This window comes from Lepidochelys kempii, chromosome 11, assembly GCF_965140265.1.
Source record: "Lepidochelys kempii isolate rLepKem1 chromosome 11, rLepKem1.hap2, whole genome shotgun sequence".
Taxonomy (NCBI): domain Eukaryota; kingdom Metazoa; phylum Chordata; order Testudines; family Cheloniidae; genus Lepidochelys; species Lepidochelys kempii.
Genome location: NC_133266.1, coordinates 40,089,359 through 40,106,129, shown reverse-complemented (window position 1 = coordinate 40,106,129; position 16,771 = coordinate 40,089,359). Strand labels below are relative to the sequence as shown.

At 42.2% G+C, this 16,771-nt stretch overlaps 1 protein-coding gene and 1 long non-coding RNA gene across 8 annotated transcripts in view; one reads left to right on the top strand and one right to left on the bottom strand.

The window, feature by feature from the left end:
* Positions 1–2,884, bottom strand: part of DYNC1I2 (dynein cytoplasmic 1 intermediate chain 2) — a 43,110-nt gene extending 40,226 nt beyond the window's left edge. For 4 of the 7 annotated variants that reach the window (XM_073305824.1, XM_073305826.1, XM_073305825.1 and 1 more), the window contains exon 1: positions 429–747. In XM_073305824.1, the coding sequence (XP_073161925.1) occupies positions 429–623 (195 nt within the window). In that variant the 5' untranslated portion in view covers positions 624–747. The other 3 variants (XM_073305829.1, XM_073305828.1, XM_073305830.1) reach the window with 3 other exon arrangements.
* Positions 2,493–13,553, top strand: LOC140895639 (uncharacterized). Its single transcript, XR_012154289.1, has 3 exons — positions 2,493–3,575; positions 10,662–10,713; positions 13,475–13,553. It is a non-coding gene; the product is annotated as an uncharacterized lncRNA (long non-coding RNA).
* Positions 13,554–16,771: the final 3,218 nt, after the last annotated feature.

Genomic DNA, 16,771 nt, shown 5'->3' with positions numbered 1-16,771 from the left:
CATTACTGAGGGACATATTGAAAACTACATTTAAGAAAGTACTTTAAATTAAAAAAGAAAAAACCAAAACTTTTCACAGTTTATGCAGTTTGTTTACTTTCTACAGGTGCCGCCCTGATCACTGATTAGTGATCTGACTAATCACTTCAATTTTCTGTTTCTCATGCACTAGTATAATGCTATTATGTTTGGATTTCTAACAATGCATGGGGAAGAAAAACACTCATCAAAATATTTCTATTCAGAAGTGGTGTTAGTCCCCCTTAAAAACAAAACAAAACCGCACATTTAAGTTTTAGCCCTACCCTTCTTGACAGCATACCTTTAAGTAACATGAAGCAAATTAATAACTTACTAAGTGCAAAACAAGTTACAGGACATAAGCAAATATTTGATATTTTTCTTGTTGATAAAATTTAGGTTCTTACTTCCTTTTTCTTTCTTTCTTCCTCCTTTCTTTTCTTCTCCTCCCTGATTTGCGCCAAGCGTTGTTTTTTGCGCTCTAACTCTGCCTTCAATTCACTTTTGTCAGACATGGCTGGAATCCTGATCAAAATGAAGTGATTATTAAACAAGTCATATAATACTGACAGTGATGTATTTTTAACACAGTGGACTTCCATGATTTTTCAAAAAATTAGTCAGTTTGATAAAAATATACTTATCTGACCTACTAAAAACAAAGCTGTGAAACAAAGCCTTAAGGAGCCACCTAAACATTCATTACATCATATCCAGATTTCCCTCACTCACCATATCCTGCTGGCTACCAAAAGATTAGAGTCTCTAATCCGACAATGTGTCTCTGCATATGAAGAGTGTCAACTACATTCAAGATCCAGGCATAGGACAATAGGAAGGAAAATATCAACGAACAACGTACTGCCTTTGCATTTAAGTTCATTTTAAAAGTTGCTGTTTAACAGCATATTCCATAGCACATAGCTGTATTAAATCTATATTCTGAATCATATGAGGAACGCCAACTTTATGATGAACTAAAAAGCAAGGTAAGTATAATTTATTAGAGAACACAATTTGAACTATACAAAATGTAGATTACTCAATGTTTTTCTGTATATTTTTTTTTTTTGTCTAGTGTTTACTGTCAGGGATTCCAGTGTATTTTTCAAAAGAAAAATGAAGACGCAGGTGGATTCAGAAATACATGGTCAATTATATGTTATACTGTGAACACAGCAAGGTTTCCCAAATTCAACAGGTTGGTAGAAGTGGAGAGTTCACCCCCATTAAACGAAGGTACCAAAAAATTAAAATACAGATCAGAAGAGCTGTATGTGTATGGGGTGGAAGACTAAGATTAAATTTGTTGATGAAAAAGAAATCCAAATTATGTCTGAGGAAGTTCTACAGTGAACAATAGGAGGAGCCGTGAATGCCCTTAAACCCTGATCCTGCTAACAGTGATGCACGTGCTTAACTTTAAGCCCAAGTAATGGAACTATTCAAGTGCCTGAAATTATGCACTTGAACAAATGTTTGCAGATGCAGTGCTTTCCAGAGATGATAAAGCTAAAAGCCGTGAACCATTAACTGACAGCTGTTTCTTTTTTCACATACATGCATGTGTGCATGAGAAAAGAAACATACCAGAAATTTCATATATTTAGTCCAATGTAAATGTTGATTTTTTTATATTTACTTTAAACATAAAATTGCCAATTGATTTGTTTTTAAGATCGTCAAAACAACTTAAGAGATTAATACTACCATTGAATATTTTTGTTTAGTTTTGTTTTAGTTTTTAATAAAGGAATTGGAAGTTTAATACTAAATTTACAAAGCATAAATTATGTAACGTGGTGGCTCCAATACAGAAAGCCAGCTTCACAGCACTGCTGCAACTGGAAAAAGATGAAAAATTGATCTGATTAGGTGCGTCTTCCTGACCCAGTACATTATCACCAGAGACGCCTGAAAGGGGCTGTGCCAGCGGGGATAAGCGAACAGCGGGTGAGAGAGCTCGACGGGACACCCGCGCACGGTGGCTGGGTTGTTGTTGCTGCTGCTGCTGCTGCTGCACAGACTCGTGCTGTCACCCAAAGGTGACAGCATCGGCGCACCCTGGAGCCCTTCGGGCTGGAAGGAGACGCCGCCAGGATGCCTCGGCTTACCCGGGCTTACCCGTTACAGCAACCGCGGCGCTTCAGCCCAAGGCCCCCTCCCCACAACACAAGGCAGCAAGCGCCTCCCGAGAAGCCTGGCAGCTCCGCCTGAGCCAGGGGCCGACTCTCCCCACCGCCCCAGCCTATCGCTTCCTACTGCCCCGCGTGTGGGGCCGCCTCGCCCACCACAGTCCACGGGCGGAACCTGCTCCCCCTCTCCCCACTGCTGGCTTCTCCTCCCCTGGGCGGCACCGGGTGTGGGGGGAAGGGCGGGCCCGACACCTCTCTGCCGCTAGCGGTGGCTGGTTCAGGGGCTACGGGGCGCCCCCCTCCCCCAGAGCTCGCCGGGCACGGCGCTAACCTGACAGCGGGGCCTCTCTCCGCTTAAACCGCCGCTCGGAGGCTCCGCTCCGGTTTCGCCTCTTCACAAAGGCGGCGGCAACGTCGGGCGAGCCGGGAACCTACGGCAAGTGCGGAAGGACACACCAGCGTCTCCTCCCGATGGAACGCGCACGCGCCGCAGAGCTCAGGCGGACACATGCACTTCTCGACCCGAACCCGCATACACTGGAACGGTTGGCAAAACGCTGCCGACCCCGCCCAGGAGGGCTGAACTCCAGCGGCACCTAAATGGCATAAAATAAACCCACCACTGCTCCCTCGGGATCAAAGTACGGAACTACGGCCGAGGAGATCACCGTTCCCAGCATGCATAGCGCCGCCAGAAGGCTAACACTTCCCAGCAGGTAACGCGACCAGGCCGCAGCCCTGGGAATGGAGCAATGCATTCTGGGAACGATCGTTTCAGGAGCTGAGGCTGCGAGGAGCACTGCATGCTGGGAAGTGTAGTTTCTATAGGCCACATCGGCACACTGGGAGCGTACGCAGCCATGATGGAGCGCAGCGTCCGAAGCGGGCGGTGGGTGCGGTCGCGGTGTCCCCCTGGTCACTAAGAAGGCTCCCAACGTGTGTTCACTGCTGGTGTGAGGACATGGCACTGCTGGGCCCCAAGAGCTCCCATCCTTGTCACATTCATGTTGAGATGAAATAGGGACGGGGAGAGGCATTTCCCACCTTGCTCTGGCTAGGGACACAAGCAGGGACACCGCCTGCATAACCCTCCCCTTCCTTCCTCACCTGCTGCCCTCTCCACTTACTGACATGTCTGCTAGCGATGGGGCAGTAATGTCACTGGGTTCATAAAGAAGCAATTTTAACAAGGCTATTAGGACTGTCACTGTTTTGCGCAGGGTGATACCAAAGTCCCTTAAGTGCAAGTGCCAGGCCAGTAGTCAATTTTCACCCACAAAGTAACTGCTCTGGCTCAAGGGCCAAGCTGGATGACGTTACACAAACAAGCTGTTTCAGTGCAAGTACCAAGCTGGGTAAAGATACACAGGACACTCCCATGTGAGCGGCAAGCTGAAGTTCCACACCAGTCACTTCAATGTGAGTACCAAACTGGGTGAAGTTACAAACTAGCTGGTTCTGCAAGAGGATAGAAATTAAATTAGATACAAATTACTTCAGTATACGTACCAAGCTAGGGATGAAGTTGTGAACTAAAAACCTGCTTTGACATGAGTGCCAAACTAGAAGTGAAAAGAAAAGGAGGACTTGTGGCACCTTAGAGACTAACCAATTTATTAGAGCATAAGCTTTCGTGAGCTACAGCTCACTTCCTCAGATGCATATCGTGGAAACTGCAGCAGGCTTTATATATACACAGAGAATATGAAACAATACCTATTCCCACCCCACTGTCCTGCTGGTAATAGCTTATCTAAAGTGATTTCCAGCACAAATCCAGGTTTTCTCACCTTCCACCCCCCCACACAGATTCACTCTCCTGCTGGTGATAGCCCATCCAAAGTGACAACTCTTTACACAATGTGCATGACAATCAAGCTGGGCTATTTCCTGCATAAATCCAGGTTCTCACATCCCCCCCACCCCCATACACACACAAACTCACTCTCCTGCTGGTAATAGCTCATCCAAACTGACCACTCTTCAAGTTAAAATCCAAGTTAAACCAGAACATCTGGGGGGGGGGTAGGAAAAAACAAGAGGAAACAGGCTACCTTGCATAATGACTTAGCCACTCCAAGTCTCTATTTAAGCCTAAATTAATAGTATCCAATTTGCAAATGAATTCCAATTCAGCAGTTTCTCGCTGGAGTCTGGATTTGAAGTTTTTTTGTTTTAAGATAGCGACCTTCATGTCTGTGATTGCGTGACCAGAGAGATTGAAGTGTTCTCCGACTGGTTTATGAATGTTATAATTCTTGACATCTGATTTGTGTCCATTTATTCTTTTACGTAGAGACTGTCCAGTTTGACCATTGTACATGGCAGAGGGGCATTGCTGGCACATGATGGCATATATCACATTGGTGGATGTGCAGATGAACAAGCCTCTGATAGTGTGGCTGATGTTATTAGGCCCTGTGATGGTGTCCCCTGAATAGATATGTGGGCACAGTTGGCAACGGGCTTTGTTGCAAGGATAAGTTCCTGGGTTAGTGGTTCTGTTGTGTGGTATGTGGTTGTTGGTGAGTATTTGCTTCAGGTTGCGGGGCTGTCTGTAGGCAAGGACTGGCCTGTCTCCCAAGATTTGTGAGAGTGTTGGGTCATCCTTTAGGATAGGTTGTAGATCCTTAATAATGCGTTGGAGGGGTTTTAGTTGGGGGCTGAAGGTGACGGCTAGTGGCGTTCTGTTATTTTCTTTGTTAGGCCTGTCCTGTAGTAGGTAACTTCTGGGAACTCTTCTGGCTCTATCAATCTGTTTCTTTACTTCTGCAGGTGGGTATTGTAGTTGTAAGAAAGCTTGACAGAGATCTTGTAGGTGTTTGTCTCTGTCTGAGGGGTTGGAGCAAATGCGGTTGTATCGCAGAGCTTGGCTGTAGACGATGGATCGTGTGGTGTGGTCAGGGTGAAAGCTGGAGGCATGCAGGTAGGAATAGCGGTCAGTAGGTTTCCGGTATAGGGTGGTGTTTATGTGACCATTGTTTATTAGCACTGTAGTGTCCAGGAAGTGGATCTCTTGTGTGGACTGGACCAGGCTGAGGTTGGTGGTGGGATGGAAATTGTTGAAATCATGGTGGAATTCCTCAAGGGCTTCTTTTCCATGGGTCCAGATGATGAAGATGTCATCAATATAGCGCAAGTAGAGTAGGGGCTTTAGGGGACGAGAGCTGAGGAAGCGTTGTTCTAAATCAGCCATAAAAATGTTGGCATACTGTGGGGCCATGCGGGTACCCATAGCAGTGCCGCTGATCTGAAGGTATACATTGTCCCCAAATGTGAAGTAGTTATGGGTAAGGACAAAGTCACAAAGTTCAGCCACCAGGTTAGCCGTGACATTATCGGGGATAGTGTTCTTGACGGCTTGTAGTCCATCTTTGTGTGGAATGTTGGTGTAGAGGGCTTCTACATCCATAGTGGCCAGGATGGTGTTATCAGGAAGATCACCGATGGATTGTAGTTTCCTCAGGAAGTCAGTGGTGTCTCGAAGGTAGCTGGGAGTGCTGGTAGCGTAGGGCCTGAGGAGGGAGTCTACATAGCCAGACAATCCTGCTGTCAGGGTGCCAATGCCTGAGATGATGGGGCGCCCAGGATTTCCAGGTTTATGGATCTTGGGTAGTAGATAGAATATCCCAGGTCGGGGTTCCAGGGGTGTGTCTGTGCGGATTTGATCTTGTGCTTTTTCAGGAAGTTTCTTGAGCAAATGCTGTAGTTGCTTTTGGTAACTCTCAGTGGGATCAGAGGGTAATGGCTTGTAGAAACTCGTGTTGGAGAGCTGCCGAGCAGCCTCTTGTTCATATTCCGACCTATTCATGACGACGTCATGCACATTGTGTAAAGAGTTGTCACTTTGGATGGGCTATCACCAGCAGGAGAGTGAATTTGTGTGGGGGGGTGGAGGGTGAGAAAACCTGGATTTGTGCTGGAAATCACTTTAGATAAGCTATTACCAGCAGGACAGTGGGGTGGGAATAGGTATTGTTTCATATTCTCTGTGTATATATAAAGCCTGCTGCAGTTTCCACGATATGCATCTGAGGAAGTGAGCTGTAGCTCACGAAAGCTTATGCTCTAATAAATTGGTTAGTCTCTAAGGTGCCACAAGTCCTCCTTTTCTTTTTGCGAATACAGACTAACACGGCTGTTACTCTGAAACTAGAAGTGAAGTTACACAAATAAACCAATATGAATGTCAGACTGGGTTAGATGAGATTACATGTATCCCAGTCACTTTGATGCAAGTTTTGTTAATGTAAGCAGTGTCAGGATGAGCTCCACCCTGACATCTGGTGGTGAGGTGTGGCAAATTATGGAAGAGAACTTCAGGGGCCGATCTCATTTGCATAGGCACACCCACCATGCCTAGAATGAGACCATAGCTGCCCAAATGGTCACTTTGGCTGCTGTGGGATCCCCAGTGTCTCTGTTATTGGGGCAGGAAGAATAAATTGTTATTACCCTGATTATGGGAACTGTGCTTGGAACTGTATGTGGCCTTTTGTTATGATGGAGGGATTCACCATCAACTAAGTAGCACTTGCTAGGCAAGGGTCATGGGTTCCAAAACTGTGTGAATGGGGAGAGGTTGGGGATAAGTATTGATACTTGATGGTATGGGCCCCTTGGTGAGGGCCTTACATGCTAATTGCACTTCCTCCTCTCTCCACTGTGGAATATCAGAGCTAATTTTGATTTCATTAGAAGTCTAGTTATAGGCTGCTGAGCTCATGTTGGGCTGACAGTGCACCAGCACTGGGGCTCCCCTACTACAAGCTGAATTCACCTAAGAGCTGAAATCACTGAGTGTTGTGTTAAGTAGTGTGGGAGCCTGAAGATATATTGTGGAGCAGTTTGCGGGACAGCTGGTGTGCCTTGCAGACCAGCTGGTGAAGCAGTTCTATGCGGAGCAGTTTGTGGATGGCAGGAGCTGCTTATGGGCCCTGGAGCTGAGCGAAGGAGTTCGTGGGGCGGCTGGTAGAGCGGAGTGCAGCTGAGTGAAGGAGTTCGTGGGGCGGCTGGCGGAGCGAAGGAGTTCATGGGGCGGAGTTCATGGGGCGGCTGGCGGAGCGGAGCGCTGCTATGGAGCTGTCAGCTTCAGGTCATGTAAGGTGCCTCTTACCCCCGTCCCATTTCCACCCAGGTTGGGAGGTAAAGCTCCGCCGATAGACTTTCGAACTCTGGGGCTGCCCTGACCAGGGACAGAGTCTTTTGGGGCATTGGACTTTCGGGACTTTGGGTGATTTGGAGTTGCTGGACTCAAGAACCAAAGGGAAAAGGGCATGCCCCAATTTGCTTGGGGTGGGTTTTTTTTGCTCATGGGTTGTGTTATGAATCCTGTTGGTGGTGTTTCCCCAACATAATGCCACATTGTTTCTCTCTGTTATTAAAAGGCTTTTGCTACACTCAGACTACGTGCTTGCGAGAGGGGAAGTATTGCCTCTTGGAGGCGCCCAGCGGGGGTGGTATATATTTGTCCCAGGTCACTGGGTGGGGGCTCGAGCCGGTTTGCATTGTGTTATTGGAATGGATCCCCTAGATATTGAACCCGGCCCTTGTTGCTGCCAACTCTGACTGGGCAGAAGGGTTACATTAAGCTAGAGGTGATGTTGCACACAAGCTGTTTCAATGTGAGTGCTGGGCTGAGGTGAAGTTACACACAAACAATCAGCTTTGATTCAAACTCCAAGCTAGTGCTGAAGTTATACACAAAGAAATCCTAGTTTAATAATATGGTTAGTCGGTTAGTAAGGTTAAGACAAATATTCCAAAAGATAAAGGGTTGCCACTTGTCCACTGGGCTTCCCTTTTGAAGAGCTGCCCTTTTTCCTGCTGGTTAAGCCAAAGCCATAGGCAAACCTTGCCACTCTCACTACAAGACTCGATCCTTCAAAATGCTGATCTCTGTGATCCTGAGTTAGCAAATCAGTTACGTGTACACTTTAAGCATGTTATTAATGTGGACTACTCATATGCTTAAAGTTGAGCACATGCTTAAGTGCTTTGCTAGATCAGAGCTAGAGTGCACAGCACCCTGTAAAATCGAATCCGTAGAACAGTGATACTCAGACTGAGGCTTGCAAGCCACAAGTGGCTCTGTGTCTCTCCTTTGCAGAACATGATATGAAAACACTGTGTGATTTAATTATTAACCAGTCTAAGTTATTAACCAGTCAGGATGGTTGTACTATGTTATTAACCAATTGTAGTGGATAAAATAATAATATTTGGTCAGTCATTTTGTTGTGAGAAATATATATACACACACACACACAAAATATTTCCTCTGTCAAACTGTTTAAATATGAATATATAGTACTATAGTAAATGAAACAATGAATTCACACTACTTTGGTTCTTTTGCGTAATGTTGATCACTGATTTGGCGCCTGAACCCCTGAGGCCAATATCACTGCAGTAGAGCAAAGACCTGCATTAGTTAGCTCAAGAGTCGGGTCCAGATCCTCAGGTGGTGTAAATTGGCATAGCCCATTAGATGTCAATGGAGTTGTGCTAATTTACATCTGCTAAGGAAATGCTCCAGTGTCTCCTGGTTGGCTTGCTTTTGTTCTCAGAATATGTAGTCTCAAGCCTGCATTCATGCCACTTCAGGCTGTGATTTTATGTATCATAAACCAGAGGTCCCCAAGCAGTGGGGTGCGACCCCTTTGGGGGGGCAGAGGAACATTTGGGGGTCACAGTGGGGTCCAGGTCAGTCCCCACATGGGACAGGGAGGGAGTGCCACCCAGCCCTGCTCTGCCCCAGCTCTGCTCCGGCCCTGCCCCCAGCTATGGCCCAGCTCCTGCGCCCAGCCCCTGACTGTGGCCTATCTGAGGCTCTGGCCCTGGCCCCGCCCGAGCCTCAGCCCCCTTACCCTGTCTATGTTCCTCTTCCCCCCAGGAACCATGGCCCCAGCCCCAGCTCTGGGGAGCCACGGATGGTGTCATGGAGGGTGCAACCCTGAAAAGTTTGGGGATCACAGTCATAAACTAAGCAAGTTAGTACATGACTTATATGTCTCCAGAGAAAACTCAGATTGCTGCAAGAAGCAGTGTTGACTATTCAGTAGCTTGTCTGTTCTGTGAGTCAGTACTGAACCATTGACCTAGAATATATTTAGGGGGAATTAGAAAAGGTGTCTTGTGTCCTGGCTGCTACTAATCGTTAATGAGGTATTATTCATAAGAGTAAGGGATACCATTCAAGGGAGAATATAAATGCTTCTTAATGAAACTGTCAGAGAAGATTTCATGATGTGCAAGAAAAGGGGCTGCCTTTCAGTGATGAGAATGTGAAGACAACAATAATGAACTGCTACAAACATCTGTCTGTGTTTAAATTTCATTGTTAAGGGCAGTATATCTTCTGAAAATTGTGTGTGCCTGAAAACAGGAATGTACTAGATTTTAATTTTATTTCTTTAATGTTATATATTTTGATATATAGATATCAAATTTTGATATTAGTTAAAAAGTCATTTTAAAATGTTTTGTAAGATTTTGAAATATTTGCAAATTCTTTCAAAAGACAGGTTACAGGTGTTAAATAAAACTTCATATATAAGATTCTATATAGAGAAAAACATATTAATTCTTAGCAATGAGAGTCCAAAGAAGAGATTGTCATATGGACAGGTTAAAAAAATCATGATGAATTTGGCTCATTGATTTTTATTAATTAATTCTTAAATTCGTTAACACTGGGTCATATTTCTTAGTATAGAGCATAGTTATTACACTTAATGAAGTGCAGTTTTTAAAATTAGTTTTACGTTTTAAAATAGTATGCATAATAGTTAATATTTAATATTTATTAGCATTAGAATCCATATCTTTCTTCTTTCTCCACAACCACTTCTGCTGATTAGTTTTAAAATGGTTTTATTTGGGGCAAATTGGCAATGGTGTACAAATATCTATAGAATGTTAATTCATATACAGTGCAGATCCAGCACCAGCATAAATCCATCATTTTCCTTACTTCATCCCACTATTCCCAAAGTAAAGCTGCTTAACAGGGCATCTGGGAATTCCTTTTGAATAGGGCAAACGTTGGCTGGCATGGAGCCAGCATAGCTATCTCTAACCTTCCCCTGTTGTTGCAGCATCTTGTACTACAGGGATCCCCAGCTGTGTAACAGCCTCTGCCCCTGTGTAAATTAGATTGAAGATGCTCTAATTTATGATGGGAATACAGTTGGCCCTCTCTATTCCCGGGACTGGGGGAATGTAAAGATGGCTTTTAGCTTCCTTTGTCCAACCCACACCTTACCTCCTATGCCTAGCACAGCTGGGCCAGACCTGGGGATCTGGGCTGATGACTCTACAGTTGTATAGGAATATTCTGTATCTATAGTCACCTTGCAGGAATATATTTTTACTCAAGCTTTTATTGTATTTTCAGGCAATAATAAATCCTGTTGTCTCTTTTCTTTGAGCCATTGTAAACCTGGTTCAGATTTTGCTAATTTAAGTAAGCATTTTAATTGTCTCGTTCTCCTTGCATTTCAGGAAAACTCCTCAAATACAGTTTGGGAACTCTGTGAAGTGCATGAACTCACAGGCAAGTCTTTTCTCATAATCTGATAATATTACTTTTCTGTTATCTTTATTAACTTTCTAGCCTGTGTTTTTTCCCTTTGGAAGATTTCCTACACCATTAACACAGGGTTTTTGCCCTGTTATTTCCCCTGCTTGATACACATATTTTTCCCTTAGTGTCAAAATAAGGTGATGGTGAATTATGAGTCCCTTGGGAGATGAGTACACTTTTGCAATCTGATAACCTTTGGCACAAAACACATATAATCGTGAATGGGCCAGCACTTAAGAGTGATTCACACTGAGCATTACAGAAAATAGATATACCAGTTCAAAAATTCAAGGTAAGTTCCTTTTCCTCAATGTGGTCTATGTACTATACTCTCACTTTTTCCTATTATGTGGTTAAAAAGAGGAGAGATAATGAAGGCTTCTTAAAGGTCCCTATAATGCATCCAGACCTGTGCTAGTTATAATGGTTTTAAAAGACAGAATGAAAACACAGCCAAAAGATCAGCACCCAAAGAACCATTTTTAGATATACTACAGGCTGTGATATAGTCTGCTCTCAATTTGTGCATCTAACTCCCATTAACCCTTACAGGGATTATGTGTATGCACCAAGAAGAGAGTATGCCTGAATGTTTGTTAGAAGATGCTATAGGAGTTCCTTATAAATTTATTATATACATTTTGTTAATTAAAATAATTAATAGGATAAGTCTGGAGAAATGAAGCATCTCATTTTTCAGTCGTATTCATTTTTTTACATTTGTTTTTAAGTTGTAGGATAAAATATGCTCTTTGCTGAGATTTTGTGAAGATTAATAATTGTTTGTTCAGTGCTTTGCAATTACAAGTACTTAGTGTTGTTAGCAGTATTATTTACCATCATGTAGCAATTGTCAATTACTAACATGCAAAATGTTTTATGACTTCAGAAAAAAACAAAGATTACATGAAAGAAAATCATTAATCTTAAAGCTACAAACCAGGGAACTATAGATAGGTGTCTAATCCTAGATAAATTTAAAGCCTTTCTGGTTATAGAAAAAGTTCAGTATGCTGATGACAAGTAATAAACATGACAAAGAGCAATAAAATATAAGGATATAATAATAATTTGCATTTATATACTGCCTTTCATCTGAGAATCTCATAGAATCATAGAAGTGCAGGGCTAGAGGCACCTTGAGCAGTCATCAAGTCCAGTCCCCTGTGCTAAGGCAGGACTGAGTAAACCTAGACCATCACTGACAGGTGTTTGTCCAACCTGTTTGTAAAAACCTCTAATGATGGGGATCCCACAACCTCCCTTGAAAGCATATTCCAGAGTTTAACAAACCTTATAGTTAGAAAGTTTTTCCTAATATCTAACCTAAATCTGCCTTGCTGCAAATTAAGCTCATTACTTCGTGTCATACCTTCAGTGGACATGGAGGACAATTAATCACAGTCCTCTTTATAACAGCTATTAATGTATTTGAAGACTGTTACCAAGTCCCTTGTCAGTTCTCTTTTCTCAAAACATGCCCAGGTTTTTTAACCTTTCCCCATGGGTGAGTTTTTCTAAACCTTTTATCCTTTTTGTTGTTCTCCTCTGGAATCTCTCCAGTTTGTCCAAATCTTTCCTAAAGTGGTGCCCAGAATTAGACACAGTACTTCAGCTGAGGCCTCACCCGTGCCAAGTAGCGTGGGATAGTTACCCTCTGTGTCTTTTAAAAAAAATTCAAGTTAATACAACTCAGAATAATATTACCCTTTTTCACAACTGCAGCACATTGTTGACTTGGATTCAATTTGTGACCCACTATAATCCCCAAGTCCTTTTCAGCAGTACTACCACCTTGCCAGTTATTCCCCATCTTGTTGTGTATTTGATTTTTGACTTCCTAAGTAAAGTACTTCACACTTATTGAATTTCATCTTTTCAAATTCAGACCAATTCTCCAATTTGTCAAGGTTGTGTTGAATTCTAATCCTGTCCTCCAAAGTATTTGCAACCCCTCCCAGTTTGGCGGCATCTGCAGATTTTATAAGCATAATCTCCAACCTATAATTCAAGTAATTTATGAAAATATCAACTAGAACTGGAGCTAACAGTGTAAATAAAAATAGAATCTGGCCCTTTATTGAGGATTCAGTAGGAGCCTTGACAATGTGATGGACAAAGTCCTGAAAAATGATGTGCAGTTAAACTACAGAGAAAATGTGTAAACAACAATATTGCATTGCATCGTACATTTTTCTTACTTGCCTTAAAACTGAAACAAATCCCTCATATTTAAAATAAGTAGGAAGGCTGTAAGTAGTTGAAAATGCAGTTCTACCATTGTCGGAAAACCTTCACTCCTCGCTCTTGCCTACAGAAGGAAGTGAACTGTAGCTCACGAAATCTTATGCTCAAATAAATTGGTTAGTCTCTAAGGTGCCACTAGTACTCCTTTTCTTTTTGTCCAGAGTGGGAAGACAGAAGTAAAAGCTGGCTATTTACTGCAACAAAACATGCCCTAAAGCTCACTGTTACAGGCCCAAAAGTGGGTGGAGATAGCTGCACAGGGCAGAGACATGACGTCAGAGAGAGGCACTAATTCACAGTATCTCCCAGGCAGCCTCTGCTGTCAGAGTTTTTATGTACCCTTAGCCAGAACTTCAAATTGCCCTATTCTGGTTGCATGGTTGTGTGAGAATGGTATCAATATGGTGAACTCCCCAACAGCGCTGTTGGCACAGTTGCCTCCATGGGTACAAAGAAGCATGTAATCAAACTCTTTATCTTTTAGGGATGTATAACAGACAGTTGTAGATGCACTTCATCAACACAACTCTTATGTGCAAAAGTTGGGTGACTGTCAATGAAAGATATTGTAAGTGAACCATATTTTGATTTGTTTCTGAATCAGCTGTTTTTGAAAGTTAAATGTAAAACCAATATGCCTTCATAGGAAAATATTTCCGGATAAAGGACTAAATCCTAACTTTTTATAATGTAAAGGGAAGAATGATACATGTTACAGACAGGAAATACGTATTTGAACAGCTAGTCAATCTCCCTGCTAGTCACTGCTGGTGCTAGCCCATGGGGGCCCTAAGCAGCAATAATTTTACCCACCCCGACACATATTAATAATTACTTAGGGGCCCCCTTGAGCTGCTCGGGGCCCTAAGCAATTGCTTAATCTTCTTATGCCTAGCACTGGCTCTGCTGTTTGTGCAGAACAGTTGTTCACTCTAGTTTTAGAAGTCCTAAGCCATAGGGCTATCACCACTTCCCCTGCAAGACTTTTCACAGACTATGTCTGTGAATCACTCTGAATTACTCTATCTAATCAAATCTGTTTGATAAATGTTTTGGTAAATCTTTTCTTATAAAGTACTCTGGTCTTTAAAAATGGTTTGATTTAGAAATACAATTATTTTAGAGCAAAAGACTCACACTTTTATGTCCTAGCAATCTGGTTTGAGTCATAGGGTGTTTCATTTTATATTCTTGATTGTTTTAAAGGATCTGTATTGGGATGCAAAAAAGCAATACATAAAATATAAAAAAATTGAAAAAGGCCTTCTTTTATGCTTCTGATACAATGGAATACATGCGTTAAATTGTGTGGAGTTAAATGAGTTTATATCCATCCTTTAACATGAGATTTTAAGACTCAAGAAAATCATAAGACAATGAAAAGCACACATCACATAATGTTAGAAATTTAAAAAAATACTGCTTCTAGTTTTTAAAAAGCTGAGAGAAGTGTGCAATTTCCTGCAAGGACAGTGTATTTTGCTGCTATGTATATCTAGAAGTTGATACTCTACTGCTGGCAAATTTTTATCCAATAAATACTTTTAACCATTAGGGTAATCTCCACAGGTCTCAGTGGTTCTTAGTGTTCAATTTCCTGTGGAGTCAAATCTGTCCTTTCTGTCAGTCATAAGTTATGTCAGTTATAAGATGCGTAGCCTGTTTGTCTTAAGAAATCGCAGTTTGTGTTTGTGTTTTGTTGTTTGAGTTGTTACTGGAGCAGAAGTGCTAGTATAAAAAAAACGTTACAGCTATGCCTTAAAAGATGTACCTTTCTCATAGGGGACTGCCCACTAGCCTGTGGCTAGAGAGGAATGTACTATTACTTCAACATGTGTGATGTAGTACATCTAGATTTAGCATAGCAGATCAGTTGTTAATCTGAAGGGACTGATGATGATAGTGGGCCTAATTCTCATTCTTGAAACTACAAACCTAAATCTGTACACACATAAAAATATTTCTATCAGGTAGTGGGCTGAATCTCATTCTTAAAACTACAACTTTAACCTTTACACCCACTTCAAGGGCCCTTTACACTACTGGAGAGATGTAGAGCAGCCGTAATGTAAATGAGAATCAGGGCAACTGTACGCTAACGTTGACCAATTGCTGGTCAAAAATCCAAATTAACCATTAGCAGATCTATTTATTTTAAGCCAAAACTTGCAGTCCTTACACAAGTAAAACTTTCATTGACTGGTACAATTTGGTGCATCTTTGGATGCATCAATTTTTGATATGTTTCCAAGTGAATGAATTATGTGTGTGTGTGTGTGTGTGTAATTTTGAGAGCATAGTTGGTAGCTTCTTAAGCAAAGGACTATAAAATAGACTTTAAAATAAAATAGATTGGAATAGGATAGTCATTGGGTTTTGGTCATCCATAGGATAGTCATCCATGCTTGCCTGTCTGAAACCAAGAAATGCTACTAAGAAATCCTTATAATTCTTCTCAGAGATTTGGTACTAAAAAACTCTTGCATTGTGTTAGTAATGTTTTCTACATTGCTCAAGTTTCTAGCTTCTTCCAAACATATATTACAAACAATAGAACATAGAGTACGCTGTTCCTTTATGTGTCATAGTCTATTCCAGTGAACTCCCTAGTAAATGAAAAATTAAAGTATTTTATAGTTCTTGTTAAAAATTTTCTAATGGAACAGATTTTGGTGGAAAATGCCATTTTGATTAAATCAAAACTTTCCACAGGAGCACGTCGATTTTGATTACATTTTGTTTAGATAAAAAATTGAAATGAAGCATTTTGAAGCATATTGCTGAAATGGTCCATTTTGATTATTTCCAGAATGGAATGTTTAACTTTTTAATTTAAAAATTTATCAAATTATTTTTTAAAGTCAAAATCAAAAATGATTTTTTTAAAATTTTATTTTGTGATAAATTTGGAAATATTCAATATTCTGATTCAGAACAAAATCAAATTTTGACATTGCAGAACATCCTGCTAAATGGAAATTTCAGTTCCTGTACATTTCTAGTATTTTACAATTAAAATTCTGCTTCTCCACACAAAGTAAACATTTATTATTTGCAGAAATTTTATATATAGTTTAATTACATATGGTGGAAATATATACTTTTCCAAATATTTTGACCAGATAAATAAAATGTGTTGGAAATACATTCTCTCATGTATTTCAAATATATAATTTAATTAAAACAATATACACCTGGTTGCCTTTTGTGTTACAGAGAACATATTGCATACTACAATATTTTTAAAATATTGGTCCCAAAATTAACTAATGGGCAAAAGTCAAGGATTCCGACCCAATAGTTGGATCAAATTGTTGAGATAAGCCAAAGGGCCTGATCTACAACATGTACTCACATGCCAGGCCATCCCTACCCATACACAAAGTATGCAGCTATGTAGGGCACCAGGAAATTTGGGGTGCCAAATTCCCTGGTGCCCTACGCAGCTGAGTGCTGCTCCAGCCCCTGCCCCGCCCCTTCCCCATGGCCTCCGCCCCTGCTCTGCCTCTTCCCACCCCCGCTCTGCCCCAGCCCCACCCCCACTCACCTGAGGACTGAAGCAGGTCCGGGCTTGCAGTCACCGGCAGTGGGAAATGCATCAACCTGGCCCCAGATGCGCCGCCAGTGAGTGCTGGGGAGTGGTTCCCTCCTACCCCTCAAGCCAGCCCTGCCCCTTCCCCCCCCACCCCGTGCGGAGGCCTGGGGCCCCACACCCCTCCCCACCCATATGGGGGGCTGCATAAGGCCCCAGAATAACTAGGGAGGGCCCTGCTCACATGCT